We start from the raw sequence: 15,932 nt of genomic DNA, 5'->3' as shown, positions 1-15,932 counted from the left end.
TGACCTGGGCTAAATTCTTTCTTTTAGCTTATGTCGGAATCTTCTACGGCTATATATGTTGCATGTATAAAACTCCAAACTCTTAAGTGCGTTCATAATGTAACTAACTCTGGATCATTAATCGAATAATTCTTTTCGTTCCTCCTCAACTTTCTTTAAATGTACGCTATTACTTTTCTTGATCCTTTTGCCTCCTTTTTGCGTGCCTACTTAGCTTATCTTAGCTCCCACACATGCTAGAGTTTTCATGCAACTCCTATGATCTCGAATATTACTTTTGGTTTTACTCCCCGTTCATTAGCCACGATAGGTGTCACTTTCTTATAGAGTGCTTATAATGTTGTTGTGAGACTGTTGTTACAAGACCTTCCTCTTTCGATCACTGTGCTTAGGTTGAAGCCTTCTTCCTTATTTCCTCAGCTAGTCTTTCATTGTACTACTTAGGGAGGACCCTCTGACTCTTGTAAAACTGCGAGCTTATCACATCGTATATTGGACGGAATTTTTGATGTTCTCTCCTTTAGTGAATATGCTAGAAATATTTTAGTTTCAATAGTAGTAGTATAATAGGTTTGGAAATTAGGATTTTGAGTTTAATTACTTGTTGGCTTATAATCGTTTTTATAATTTTAAGGCCCAAGGAAAAATTTAATGCTTTATTATTTTTAAACTTAATATATAAATATATTTTTTTAATGTAAATTTATTCGGTACGGTTCGGTATTTTTCGGTTTATTTTTATAAAATAAAAAACTTACCCTAAATATCGGTACAGTTATAGATTTATATAAAAATCTACGGTTTTATTAAAAGAAACCTAAAAATTGGTTCGCTGCGGTACGATTCGATCGATTTACTCGATTTTAAAATATTCATTGACACCGTTACTTGTACCTAACCAATGAATTCATGCGTTTTTTTATACAAATATGATTAAGTGATATCTATTCCTGATTTAATTTTTAACTAATAAAGTTAAGTTGCTACATGAAGGGAAGTGTTACTTTATTTTTCTATTATATAGAAGAGCTAGGATGCCTAGCGACTATGAGTAGCAAATAATGATGTATTGAATATGTTTCCTTTAGTATGATTTAATTTATATTTTTGAATATTTAATCTTTTATAGACTTTATTCTTGAGTCCCAAGTTGCTTAATAATATCTTTCCACACGTGTAATTTATATTTTCTTTGTCTTTGCTTAGTTTCTTTTACGTAGTTGTAGAGTAGTTGATGGATTTATACTTTAGTCATCTTTCATGTTTTCTTAACCCATCACCTTTTATATGGTAGAAATGTCTAGATAGTTTTACTAAGTCCTATAAAAGTGTCTATGTTATTGCATTCTTACTTCTATTAGAGACTTTTAAACATTTAAAAAAATACCGAAAATTAACCGAACCGTACCGATACTGAAGAGAAACCGATATGATTGGTACGGTTTCTAAAAGTCTAGTTTTAGTTATACATGATAGAATAACCGAAAAATTAGTATGATACAAATTTTATAAAATAACTGGTCAAATTGAACTATTGACACTCCTAGGTATAAGAGACTTAAGCACGGAAAAGCTTTTACCATTCATGTATATCAGCTTTATTTGTACCTCTTTATATAATTCATCGTATTATGACTTAATTTAAGTTGAACGTCCGTCTACAGCAACCCTGTTCATTTGTGGAAATTTTAACTCCAATACCAAAGTTTTACACCTTATTTATTATAAATAAATATCTTTTTAAAATATTATTTTCTATAGCTACCTTTTAGATTTTATAGTAAAATATGTATTTGTGGTCACTTCCTACTGTTTAGTCATTAAATACAATGGGTAATATTTTTCTTTCCCCTACTTTCTTTCTGTATACAACTTAAACACCATTTTTCTCCACCCTCTCTCTCTCAACGCCAGTCTTTCTCCATAAATACAACCACGATTCTCCATTGATTCATCTCCATTGTCTCGTGAAATTTTTAAATTTTTTTGCTCTAAAAAGTTGTGATAAATGGTAAAGTTGATAGATTATCGCTGGTATTGAAATTGAATGGAAAAGACAAGACAAAACTTGCAGCCTACGGTGGTGTTTTAGATCTCGTTCTGAATTGTTTCCACCATCTAAATTGTGTGTGGTAGGTGGCCTGTCAGCTTCTGGTCTACTATGCTTCCTAGATCTCTTTGGACTGGGTTCTTGATCGAAACGGGAACGGTGACATTTCGAGTCAGAATTGCGGCACTCTCAATGAGACGGCATTAGGATTGTTCTTGAACAAAGACGACGGACAATCTCTGAAGAATGTATGGATTGAAATCACAGTATTCAAAAGAATGTATTCATATGTTTTTTTAAATAATATAATTTATATATTCAGATGTATATATGTATTCAAATATATCTATTCAATATAATTATATAATTTCAATATATAAATCTATTTGTAAAGATACCACTAAAAATATTTTAGTAAAGATACCACTAAACAAAGAATGGATGGATTAAATCTCTGAAGATTGCTCTATTTTTTGGATGTTTTCGGCTAAGAATCTTTTCTATAACTGAAAATACAAATTGTGCGTGTTATAATTGAGTTTGTAGAGTTATATTAGGAGTCTATCGCGTTGATTGGTTCACTTACCGTTTTTAAACAGCTGGAGACCCTTTTTTCGCAGATTTTCGTTACTATATTCACGAATAGAGTAGCTTGAATACATCGAATACACTCTATAACAAGTGAAAACATAGCTATAGGAAATAATTAAGTAAATGGTAACTATAGCAAGTTAATAACCGATTCAATAATCATTTCTGAAAATTCCTCCATTTATCCGCTTGAGAGACGGACTACACTATACTCCCATAGTTGTTATGCGACAGTGAACTATATAAATCCCATAGGTCAATCTTTCAACGGCTATTATTTTTGCAAATCTAAGTTCGGGTGAACAAAGATGACCACCTCATTCTCTTTCCACAAATAAGTTGACACAAGGAAAAAGAGAAATGGAAAGTTATTGAAGATAATTTATTAAACTTAAAATGCTAATGTCCCTCTATAACGCACATTTATACGTAATCTATCCATGTTTTTCCATCTATGTTATTTTTTCCAATTAGCATACAAAGACATTTTCATTCTACTCTACCACCTAGCCTTTTCTATGACTAAAAAAGGTTACCAAGGCAAGGAATTGTATGTCATATACATATGAGGGTGAACAAAAGAACACCAACCCAAGAACAAATCAAGCAGGAGAGTTCGGTTGCATATCCGAGCTGTGACTTATCTGTTTCTTGTTGTCACTGTTCTTACGCTTGAGTATTTCTTTAAGCTCGGTTTCTCTTTTATCAAAAACTTCAATCAAGTCCTTGAAACTACGTGAGCGGAGGGAACGCCTACTTGACCTTGCAGATTCAGGTTCACTAATCTCCGGCTCCTCTGTCTCGGGGGCGTACCTGAGGAATTGACAGTAAACCCTGCAGAAAAACACTATAAGTGCAATGGCACAAGCAGCACCACAGATTACATACAGGCCCCAGAAGCTCTTGAGAGAAAGCCGAGTGTCATCGACTTGGTTGTTTTGAGAAGAGCATCCATTGTTAGATAGCCATTTGTCATGGATCCTTTGTAGTTCACCATTTTCTGACAGTTGAAGGATCGCCGTTGACAAATCAACAGCCAGAGGAGAGTCCCTTTGAAATGCCTGACCAAGGAAAGTTAAGTATCAGTCTTTAAGTAGACCGGATTGTGTACCATTCCTAGCATAGTATCACTGAGACATATTATTTTGTAGTTTCTTTTTCTTTCTTTTTTCATTTGAAGTTATATTTACAGTTTTTGGCCAATTGTCAGCTCTACTCGTTATGGCAAAGCAAAGGAATTACTTACGAAGCCCCATCCGCTCTTTGTGAACTCCTGCCCCACAGTCCTGAATATGCATTTGTTATTGGACAAAAACAGCTCAACGTAAGGGAGCTCGTCAACAATGGCAGCAACACCACCACCTTGTGGACCTTTCTTGAGGAAACTGACATATTCATCTTCGGTTTTTATTATTCTGAGACGTGACTCTGAAACACGTAGCTCCTCAATAAGATAATTGTATGCAAATGACCCATCCTGGACTCCTATAGGATCAGAGCGTGAGATTAAACTGTCAATTCCTTCTATTCCCGAAGAGAGCTGCTGTACTGTAAGGATAGATGTCAAGCTAGCTGTATAGCTCGAATTGATAATTAAAACCACAAAGAGCCAGAAGATCAGCACTAAGCGCCCCAAGGTGCTCAATGTGTTCTCTCCTGTATTCATTCACAACGAAGAGTGTCAGCCATGGAAAGGAAGTAACTATCAAAATAGCAACTTGCTAGAAAAGCTCAAGGAGGATATACTTACTGTGTGCGAAAAACATGGTTGAGAAACTAAACCTGAAAGAAAAAATGGATCTTAGTACCAGTGTTAATATATACATACGGACTTGTATTTCATAGTAGAGGAAATACAACGCAACTGGTTTTCACGCACGTTGATGCTTTTATAATTAGCTTCATACTAGAACATCCAAAAAAGATAAACTTTTAACTTGAACAGCATACTGATATTCGTTTCAAGAGAGCTTTTAGCAGAAAGAAGTGCTAACCAGAAGACTGTAACGAGTTGTTGCCTCGGTGGACCACGGAATTCAGGATTCAACCGATGCTCAAGAATCCAAACAACAAAGCCAACAAAGAGGAAGAATGCCCCAGTTACACACCACATTTGAAATGTAAATGGCCTAAGGAAAGCCCATGGACTGGATTTGATCTCTTTGACAGGAGTAACCACGACAAGCCCAGATTCCATGTAAGGTTGTGTGAAGTCCACAATCCTAGTCCGATTTGTCGTAATTGAAATATCCCCAACAGCTGCATCATATTTCTAACAAACAAAGTGAATCCTGATAAGCGCTCTAGAAAAGTTCTCAATATTTTATGTATTATGTCATACTATAGAGTAGGACAGAACCGTTCTTACTTGAAGGGGGAGACAGGATATTATATTGGTAATGAATGCAGAAACAAGTTCCAGGACTAGTCTCTCAATCCATCTTTAAGAAGTTTATTAAACGAGTGGACTCAATAACTGAATGTACCATATTCACCATTGCAACTGAAAAACCAATTCAGTTCAATAACTTATTTGTTGATCGCGCTGTGTTATATCATGTTAGCAACATTTACAAACACGTTAATTAATATCAGACTGTACCAAACATTTAAGTTATTCATAGCTAAATCTTTGAAAATTCATATTAGTGTAAAATCCACTTCTTGGTCATGCATATTTTCCATCACATTTCATGTATGTGCAAAAGTGACCATTTTAATTTCAAAATTAGCTAGTGATTCCATCGCAGCAAATTGTGATACATAGATATTGAATCTGATTAGATACAGTCAGACTGGCAAGATAATTTGTGACATGAATACTAAATGGTTGGAAGTAGACTGCAAATTCAAGTACTCACATTTTGTGCAACATCATACACTATGTTGTTGAATGAGGGGTTTCTTTTTCCATCTCCATATAAAATGTAGACATGAGGGACAGGGTAAGCCAACAAGTCTATTGCAGCTTCAAACACATCAATGCAATATCCTTTCACTCCAGAAGGTCCTTTGTCTTTATTCACAAACTCTTCAAAAGTAACACGGAAAGGAACGGCAATACGCAGGGGTTTGCCATTATTGGGGAACACCCATCCTCGAGGTCGTTTTATAGTTTCTCCTGGCCATATAGCATTATATAGATGTTGGTTACTTGTTGAAGTGTTTGCAGGCATTGTGTATAAGACCTCTGGAGTTATAACAGAGAGACCAGAATAGTTTGACCAGTAACCTATCGTGCGTAATCCAGTACCACCTATATTAAGAACATCATATGCTGAATGAATCAAATTCTTCTGAGAATCAAACTGAATCCGACCTGTTAGACCAGTGAAGTTCAGGCCCGTAAGTATCTCAAGTAACTTGGGTCCTTGGTCGAAAACTCGGAGGGATGACAAATTCAGAGTACTTCCATTAGTGCTAAGCAAACTGGGATCATCAGAAAAGGTGACATTTCCGCCATCCATGAAGAAAAGGTCAAGAGCACGGGCAACCAACCAAACTGTATCATAAGCATAGAGTGCATAAGAATTAAAATTTGAAGTCCTTACACCCTTAAAAATTTTCCATCGAGATGCAAATGTCTTTTTCTGATTAGAATCCGGAGTGTGATGGCGAAGCGCCACAACCCCCTGTATTAGGTCCATAGTATCTGCATTAACTGAATCTGATGAATCCAAAACAGATGGAAGCCAATCAGTAGCAATCCAAACATAGCCACTGCTCATCATACCCAGATTCTTTGCCTTAGAGAAAAATGATAGTCCAGTATCAGGATTTACATGAACAATATAAACTCGTGCCTCCATAAGGTTTACGCTGGCTAACAAGTCATCGATCTCACTCCTACTAGCTCCAGTAGTTAAGGCTGCTTTATAAGAGATCTTGGCCCGCTTCTTTGCAAGGGCATCACCCAACACAGATATCCCATTTCTACCATTATCATCATCGACAAATATGGCTATAACCTCCTTCCACCCGTAATAATCAACCAAATCAGCTATAGCATACATCTGGAAGTAATCATTTGTGACAGTTCTAAGGAAATATGGGTACTGCAGAGAGGAAAGAGTAGGATCAGTCGCAAAAGACAAAAGTGGGACACGAAGTTCATTCACGACATGAGAAATGACATGTGCTATTCCTGAGGATTGCGGACCCACTGCAGCAACCACTTCTTTCTCCATCAGCTGCAAAGCTGCAAATCAAGGATGCCTGTCAAATATTAATAGGGGTATAGGGAAGAAAGCAATAGATACGGGTAAGGTAAATAACTTAATTGTGAAGGGAACACTAGCATCTGTTATGCTTTTAACCAAGGTTCTTGTCTATAACAATCTTTTATTAAGATATTGATTTATTCCAAAAGTCAAACAGGCCATAAACTAAACTTGCTTCTGCATTTCCTAATTGTGGAAGTACTGCCTCATGGTCCATTTCTAGTCTAAATCCATTCGCGATAGTTTAGACTTTTCAAAAAACTCCCAAAATACTCGATTTCACCCTTCTCTCGAGTGCCGCCAGGACCACAATGTTTTAAATTAAGGAAGTAGAAGGAAAGAAAAAACCCTCATGCCCTTCAATTTAATCAAGCAAGAGAATGGGATTGAATGAGTACATCCTATTCTAAAATTTATGCGGGAGAACAGCACAATTATGGATACTACTGCAGTTAAAGAAATTGGCCATAAGATATCATGTAGCAAATTAAAAGATGCTAATACTGCTGAGAATGTAGTTAAAATAAGAGACTTAATTTGCTTTAATACAAACAAGAAGATTATAGTGGACAAAATTTTTTACCATCAACAGTGCCAATGAATCCGCTGCAGTTTGTATCCTGCATTACGACGTTCAATCTGGTCCCACTGAGTACGGTAGAATCAGCATTAACATCATCAACTGCAGCTAGAATGGCTGGCATTATAGAACTACCAATGACTGAATTAACTGTGAATAAAGCTCCAATATTCACCACTCTTGGCCTACTAGACAAGGAAGAAGGAGAAGAGGAAGAGACAGTGGCATTTCCAATCCCACCAAGAACTGCCATAGGCATCCATATACATATAATCAACAACAGTAATGCTCTCCTCTTCACTCTGGCCTCCATTTCTACTTGCCAGAAAATGGCTGAAGATCAATTTTACCTCACTGTTTTTCCAAGAAACCAAGCTCCTGCCAACAGATGGAATATAAAGATGAAGCTTAAATCCCAAATTTTGAAGATAAAAATCCAAGATTTTCAACTAGGGTCCTCAAAAGATAAGAAGTTGACAAAATAAGGAGTTTCGATGTGACTGTCAGCAGGTATCCCAATTTGTAAATCTCTAAATCCCATAGCCAAAACAGGAAAGGGGAAATGGCCCAGAAAGAGGAAAATCCATCACAAGAAAACAACAAAAGTACAATTATTCTGAACCTAAAATATCAAGGCTACAGCAGGCTGACCCAATACGATTTGATTCCCACTTGAGAAAGGATAAAAATCACCCCAAACACAAGCTGAAGAAAAGGTAATTTCAATAAGCCAACCAGTCCAGTCAACCACCATAGTCATACAAGATAGACACATGCATAAACTAATTAAAAAAAGTAATTAAAGAACAAGGCTAATAAAATAAGGAGGAAAAAATGTTCAGTTTGCCTTGGGATTCATGTTGAATAAACAAAAGGATAAAGGGAGTAACAATAAACAAATGATGGGGAATATATTGGGCAATTGTGATTACCTGAAATGCATTCATGGATACAGCATTAAAACCTTGAACAGGAATGTATCCTCCCATATATAGTCACTGTGTGTTTGTGAGAGTGGACAAGGAACAATTAAGTACACTAATTAATTTGAAAGGAATAAGAAAGTGAAAGCAGCTTTCAACGAGACTTTGGACAGATGAAAAGACTAGCAACATTCTTCCAAAGTCAGTAAAGAATAATTTTTATTTTTCTAAATATATTTATTAATTTTATGTTAATTATTGATTTGAAATTGCGGATCCCTCCCTCTATACAATAACTAATCTTCCTAGTATGTTTAGCGACATTGCACAATGTCCTATTTAAAGTTTACGCGGTGCAGATACTGCCACGTCATCGATCAGATGAGTAGAGCAACCTTATTGAAGGAGACACACCTTCCATCTGATAATGTTTTAGGTGGGACCTACTTGACTTTGTGAAACACGTGGATTCCCCAAGCTTACAATGTGATACACATTGATTGGAGTTCTTCCAAAAAATCTGGGTAGCTTTCTATATATATGGAAGAATTAACTTAAATAGCTGACCAAACTGTTAAATTTAAAACAAGCCAGTGCATATATAATATTATATAATTTATATATAATATGTATACAATTATATATAATTAATATATAATTTATGTATTTCGTTTAAAAAAGTATACAATAAATATGACCGACTATTTATATAAAAGTTCATTTCTATTTGTGGGAGCCCATGTCTCCAAAAAGTAAAAATAGCACCGGCTAGTCAGTTTTCGGACTGGTCATTCAAAAATAGCCGGCGTTTGCAAGTCATTGAAAAATAGCCACTATTTAATTGCAACACAGAAAGTTCTAGCATAATATACTGGAGATCAGTGCACCTGTGTATGAACTACCAACATATTATGCTGAAACTGCAACACGTGGAAAGTTCCAGTATAATATACTAGAGATTGGAGCACCTGTGCTCCAATCTCCACTATATTATGTTGTACCGGTATATTATACTGGAACTCCAGTATATTATACTAGAGTATTTTTTCGGATTTTGGACAGTATTTTCGTTCAGATTTATCTTTACATGAAAAGTGGCTAAATTTTGATTACTTTTGAAACTGTGACTATTTTTGAATGACAACTTGTAAATCTGGCTATTTTTGAATTTCTCCCCCAAAATAATAAATACTTGTTTCACTCTTAACAAGGTAAAAATAGCATGGGCTATCCACTTTTTCAATTGGTTATTGAAAAATAGTCAGCATTAGCAAAGTCATTAAAAATAACCATTATTTTAGTTAAAACACGAAAAGTTCTAATATTATATGATGGATTATGGAGCTCCTGTGTGTAAACTCCCAGCATATTATGTTGGGACTCCAGCACATTATGAAATTTCAACACATTATGCTGTAATCTCTAAAGTAAAAAATTCGAACTTCAGCATATTACGTTGGAATTTTTCTAGATTTTTAAAGCTGTTTTTGTTTAGATTTTATTTTTATAAAGAAAAATGACTAAATTTCGATTTTTTTTTGTCACGTCCCTAAAATTGACACGGTCGTGATGGCGTCTATCGTGAAACTAGGCTAGCCGACACAACTCCTGAATTAACCAATAATCAATAAAAGTCATTTTAAGCCTTTAATTAATCAAATATCTCTTAAGGTATGTCTAAATGAACAGTACGGAATAAATACACAAGCCCAACATCGGGGTGTCACAAGTCACGAGCATCTACTAAGGTCTGAATACAACGAAGAGTCTAAAAATATACAAAAAACAATCTAAGGAAGACAAGAGGGAGAAGAGCAGGGCTGCGAACGTCGGGCAGCTACCTTGCTATCTCCGATGACTCTGCCACTGAGCAATCAACACCCGCCACGGGTTCAGAAATACCTGAATCTGCACACAAGGTGCAGGGAGTAATGTGAGTACGCCAACTCAGTAAGTAATAAAAGTAAATGAAAGCTGAGCAATAAGAAAACACGTAAGCCACCTCATAACGCTACAGCAAATGCAGTACATTTCCAAAACAATACAGAATCATTTACTTCGTAAATCAAGCTCAGTTTCCATAAAACCTTTTAAAACAACTTTCAATAATTTCAAACGAGTGATAAAACAGTGAGTAAAAATGATGGAAAAATGTAAACAGCCCATCGGGCAAAACATGTACAATAAACCGTCCTTCGGGCATAATATCAACAGAACCAGCCCCTCGGGCTATCTCACAATCACTCGTAATCAGCCCTTCGGGTATAACATGAATCAAGAACCGCCCCTCGGGTAACAATATGAATCAACAACAGCCCCTCGGGATACATCATATCACTTACACTGGGTACCCGCGCTCACTATGGGTGTACAGACTCTGGGATGGGCCCCTTACGGCCCAAGCGCAATAAAAGGTCATCTCGTGGCATAATCAAACAGGCTCTCGGCCTCATATCAAGCCACCTCGTGCCGTAACAAATCAGGCTCTCGGCCTCCTAATCATAAATCAGTACCACACTGTTGCAGCGCACAACCCGATCCCATAATATCCTCACAACATAGGCCCTTGGCCTCACTCAGTCAAAAATCTCTCATGCACTCAAGCAATAGTAAAACATGATGTTCAGCCCAAAATATCATTTAAAATATCAAAACGGAGTAAATATGGCTGAGTTATGAAAAGAGTAGAATACAACATAACTGAGTACAAATATGAAGTCAAAACAGTGAGGAATAGTAGTAAAAAAATCCCCTAAGGGTCCAAAATAGTTGGCACGAAGCCTAAATATGGCATTCAGCCCAAAACATGGTAATAATTCCCAAAACACAATGATAGCAAATAGTTTTCAATCAAATACGCGACTTAATAGTCGTACGGGACGGACTAAGTCACAATCCCCAACGGTGCGCGACCCCCACGCTCGTCATCTAGTGTGTGCATCACCTCAAAATAGCACAGCGATGTGAAATCCGGAGTTTCATACCTTCAAGACAATATTTACAATCATTACTTACCTCAAACTAGTCCAAACTCTAGACTGCGATGCCTTTGCCTCTCGAATCGGCCTCCAAATGCTTCAAATCTAACCAAAATCAGTATATTATCATCAACATACGCTAAAGGAACAAAGCCCAAGCGAAAATTATCAAATTACATCAAAAAACCTGAAATTGGCCAAACTCGACCCCCGAGCCCACGTCTCGGAATCCGATAAAAATTGCAAAATCCGACAACCCATTCAACCACGAGTCCAACCATACCAAAATTACTAAATTCCGATAACAATTCGGCCTCCAAATCTTCAAATTTTATTTTCAAATTCCTAGGGCCAAATCCCCAATTTACACCTCAAAAACATGTAATCTGTTGATACCCAATTTTTTTCTGTATATTTTTCATATGAAAAATACCTTCAAAATAGCATGTATATGCATATGTAAGCATATTCAAATGTTTTATTATTTTTTCTTAATTTTTAGATATTTTTAAATCGATTTATTGCCTATTTTTACCAAGAAAAACCAAATAATTATTCCCACAATTATCATTTTTGGTGATTCATTTATCATATTCGCATATTTATACTAAAATATAGCTAAAATAATTTTTGTAATATTATCCCCATTTAGATTTATTGACGTTTATGTCCATAAAAAATTAGGGCCAATATTTTAATTTAATAATTATGTATTTTTAATTATTTTAGTACTTTTAATTTATTTCCAGAAATTATTTTTACTATTTTTATAAAGTAAATAAGGGAAAAGTGGCTATTTAAATGTTAGCCCATTTTCATTTCAATTTTGGCCGGATTTGGCACCCCAACTAAACCTAACCTGAGGCCCAATTACACTAACCCAAATCCTAATCTACCATACCCACGACCCTTTTTAAACAACCCGCCCGGATCCCCATTCAATCCAGGCCGTTGATCTCTGAATTCGATGGGTTTCAAAACCCTAATTCCATTGAACCTATTCAAGTTTCTGAAGTTGCTTCACCTGTTGCTCGACTGAATTTCAAAATCTTTTGTTTCTTTATATGATTCTGACTTCCTGCTAAACTCTATAAGGGTCTTTTACTTGACTCCTTTTGCATGCTATTTGATACTCTCTCTCTTCTCTATTACTGAGTTACTGAAATTGGCCTATGTGACTACCATGTTTTGGTAGTCCATTACTTACTGATTTTTTGATTGCGTGACACTTCTCTTTGTCATAGATTCAGCCTTGCATGCCTAATGTTTATGCACCCTTTATATGCTGAATTTCCCTCTGAAATGACCTTCAATTGTGGACTGATTTCAAACCTCCTTGTGTAATTATGATTGATTATTTCCTTGTTTTACCGATTTCCCTATTTCTTGGACCAATTTGAACACTTTCCTTTGAACTTTCGATCCCTACCTTTTCTACGCAATTTGATTAATTCCCTTACCTTGATTACATTGGTATTTGATTCTTACAGACCTTTCCTTGATTAGATACTGATGAACCTAGTCTCTATTACCTATTGTGTACTTATACTGTGCTGAAGTTACTTCCTTATTGGTCATATTCAGCCTTATGTGATTGCTTTCCTTATATAGTATTTACATGTTAACATTTAATTTTAACTCCTTAATTAAAGAAAGCTCTTATACAGATTGATTTTAATTGGTACACAGTTCCATAATTATTTTCTTGCCTTATTTTTCTGCATGTTTTCACACTATAAATACCCTGCTCTTTCATTAACATAGACACACACGAACACACTTAGTTGTGAAATCACTTACATTCAAAACATTCTCTTGCTTTACTACTTGTATTGTGGTCTGTCTTCAAAGTCCTGCTACCTGCTTTTACTATATTTTACTTCTCTAACTGGTATATTCTGATTAAGATTTCAGCATCAACAACAATATGTTTACTTAATACTTTTGCCTTCTTGTCTGCCTACTATTTGTGATCAATTCAGTACTTATTTTAGCATGTTGTAATTTCCTTCTACCTATTTTGAATCTATTATGTGTCCAAAACCCCTACCCCAATATGTTTGATACTGATGGCTTGTTTAAGGCATGACAATATTAAGTATTGTTGTCTATGACTCAAACTTGATTCCCCTGGCATCATAGCCTCTATGTTATCATTATGTGTTGTGTATTCTGGTTGATTTTGTAAGCATAACAGCACTCCTTATTGTTGTGCATGCCCATAATTAACTAATGCCTAAGTACATAGGCTCTCTGCAAGTTTCCAACCCCTGAATCCCTTTTGTATGAAATTATCAACTTGTTTATGTATGTTTCCCAACGCCTCTTTCCCTCTCCTTTATTCCCTCAGAACTCTATTTCTTCACTTGCATTCTCTCTTAGATTTAAGTTTTGCCCCCTCTTGTGAGCCTTGCCTTGGGACCCATGAGCTCCCTGTGAACTTGGACACTTGAGGGCTGGCACTTCCACACTGCACTTGTCCCTATTCTGGTAATACAATTTGGGTGTAAGCACTGCCCGGAGTCCCATTGAGCACTACCCGGAGTCCCGTTAAGTGACATTATTTGAAATGAGATTAATTATTTATCAGAGTCGCCACTTGGAATATTTTAATTGGTGTTCCAAGTCACCGGTTTATTTTAAATCTCAAATCGAGGAAATTTTGACTTTCCTTTTGAAGTATGCGAACCAGAAATTCTGAATAAGGAATTCTGTTAACCCGAGGGAAGGTGTTAGGCACCCCCAGATTCCGTGGTTCTAGCACGGTCGCTTAAACTATAAGAATTGGCCTATTATCTGATTTTAGTACATGTTTTAGCCTATGGTACATTTTTAACTTATTAGCCGCTTTTAATTAATTTTAGGAAGATTCAACGTTATTTAAAACACTTCTTGAACCACGCCACATAAAACGCACCCGCGGTCCACGACACACTCTATTTAATGTTGTTGAGAACTGGAGTTAGGTCACATGAAATGCACACCCGATTTGAAGGAAATTAATTTAAATAGCGCGCCCAAAGCAACTACGCACTTTCAAGTTAATGACAAGATTTGCGAGGGCCATGGAAACTTCAACTAATGACACACCTCGATTTCTAAAAAGTTAAAATTAATTAAGTGAGGGCCATGGGTTTTGGGATTTTATTTGGCATGGCACGCCTCGAATTATCCTATTAAAAGGGTTTCTAAATTTAGTTTTGAGGGCCATAGCAGTTACCCATTCAACAACACTAGAAACATGACTAGCCCAAGTGTGTAACGAGGGAGCATTTGAGGGTTCATTAAATTGGAATGAAGAACCCATTAAAGCTAATTCAGAACCAGAGGTGGGCCCCACACTTAACACTGTAAAAGCAAGTCCAGTGACACCCCAAAATAATGGCAGCATTATATTTCAAGTTCTGAGATGGAATACTGATAATGGGTGCTGGAAATTTGGCTCTTTTTCTTAAAAATAAGAGAAATTTTGGAGCTTCAATTGATAAGTCAATTGGGTTTGTTTTTGTTTTTGGAAGAATGTGAAGTTTTGAGAGAGATATAATGAGGTTGCAACTGCCATTGTTGTTTGTTTGGTTGTTGCGTTCTTCAATTGGAGAAGAAGAGCAGAACGATGGGGTCCTCTATTTACACTTTAGCAAACATCTAGCATACTATGATAAAATGTTGTGCCAAAGAACTGATTCTTAAATCTCCCAAATACAAAACCAAATAAAAATGAACATATTCAGCACATGTCAGTATATATACATTAAAGTACCCAAAAATGGAAGTCATGGATATTAAAAGCAAACAAACTAATTAACATAGGATTGAATATTTAAAATTTCAGATTTGCATTTATTGATTTAAAGCTAAGTGATTACAAGATGAAGAACATACCTAAATGTGACCAAATCAGCTAGGTAAATCAAATAAAAGTCTGAAATTAAGTGGAAACTCAGCAGAAATCCAAGACCACAGCTTCAAGAAATTCCTCTTCTAAACCCAGAAAACAAAACTTGAAAGCTAAGAGAGGAAAGCTTCAAATTCTAAAAAATTCCGAGTGAGCTTTTCATTTGTTCTCTTTTTTTTTTCTCTGTCGTGTATGCCTAAAAATCAGCTTTTGTTTTGAGAGGAGTGTCCCTTTTTGGAATGGTGGAAAATGACCTTCTCCAAAATGGGGAAGGTCTGATCTTGTCTAAGTCTCTGTGTGTGTAAAATGAGAGAATACAGATGAGTGAATATAGATGAGAGCTTTCTGTTGTGTGCTTGTGAATATAAAAAGCTATGGTGTGTTTGTGAGTGAAAAATCGAGCAGAAGCTCCTCCCTAAAATGCGCCGTTTCTCCTCTTCTCCTTTTTTTCAGCTTATTAGGCGTTAGGTCTATATATCTAGGTCCTAGAATCTAGGTTTATATTTTGTGTATTTGCTCTTAGGTCCTTAGAGTCTTTTTATTTATTTTTGTTTCAAAGAAGAGTCTAGAAGGGTCCCTAGGATTAGCTTAATGGGTATTGGATAGTGAGATTAAGGAATGAGCTAGAAACTTGGGCCTTTATGACTAACTATGTTTAAAATTAGCTTAATTAACTAAAAGTATTATCAAAATAT

The 15,932-nt window shown here is 35.9% G+C and overlaps 1 protein-coding gene and 1 long non-coding RNA gene across 3 annotated transcripts; both read right to left on the bottom strand.

The window, feature by feature from the left end:
• Positions 1 to 3,009: 3,009 nt before the first annotated feature.
• On the bottom strand, positions 3,010 to 8,677 carry LOC107803391 (glutamate receptor 3.4). Of its 2 annotated transcripts, XM_016627092.2 has the most exons (7): positions 8,374 to 8,677; positions 7,445 to 7,819; positions 5,503 to 6,839; positions 4,636 to 4,913; positions 4,392 to 4,423; positions 3,888 to 4,297; positions 3,010 to 3,702 (listed from the first exon to the last, which is right to left on the bottom strand). In XM_016627092.2, the coding sequence occupies exons 2-7, from the start codon at positions 7,752 to 7,754 to the stop codon at positions 3,244 to 3,246; spliced, it is 2,826 nt and encodes a 941-aa protein (XP_016482578.1). In that variant the 5' UTR covers positions 7,755 to 7,819; positions 8,374 to 8,677; the 3' UTR covers positions 3,010 to 3,243. The 2 variants fall into 2 exon arrangements, with proteins under 2 accessions (XP_016482578.1, XP_075081579.1); XM_075225478.1 differs by lacking the exon at positions 4,392 to 4,423 and having other exon boundaries at positions 4,613 to 4,913.
• Positions 8,678 to 9,977: 1,300 nt separating this feature from the next.
• On the bottom strand, positions 9,978 to 15,665 carry LOC142166562 (uncharacterized). The gene is made up of 3 exons (XR_012696975.1): positions 15,225 to 15,665; positions 11,380 to 11,447; positions 9,978 to 10,272 (listed from the first exon to the last, which is right to left on the bottom strand). It is a non-coding gene; the product is annotated as an uncharacterized LOC142166562 (long non-coding RNA).
• Positions 15,666 to 15,932: the final 267 nt, after the last annotated feature.

The sequence above is a fragment of the Nicotiana tabacum genome, chromosome 11 (assembly GCF_000715075.1).
Source record: "Nicotiana tabacum cultivar K326 chromosome 11, ASM71507v2, whole genome shotgun sequence".
NCBI classification, from domain to species: Eukaryota; Viridiplantae; Streptophyta; class Magnoliopsida; order Solanales; family Solanaceae; genus Nicotiana; species Nicotiana tabacum.
Note: the sequence above shows the minus strand (reverse complement) of the source record. Positions and strands in the feature narration are given on the sequence as shown.

What these genes read in the sequence shown, in the direction of transcription:
- LOC107803391 (XM_016627092.2), bottom strand. Translation starts at nt 7,754, where the DNA reads ATGGAGGCCAGAGTGAAGAGGAGAGCATTACTGTTGTTGATTATATGT. An exon ending in ATTCATTGGCACTGTTGATG is followed by an intron (nt 6,840 to 7,444) that starts GTAAAAAATTTT and finishes CTTGATTTGCAG; the next exon opens with CTTTGCAGCTGATGGAGAAA. An exon ending in CAACTCGTTACAGTCTTCTG is followed by an intron (nt 4,424 to 4,635) that starts GTTAGCACTTCT and finishes TTTTTCTTTCAG; the next exon opens with GTTTAGTTTCTCAACCATGT.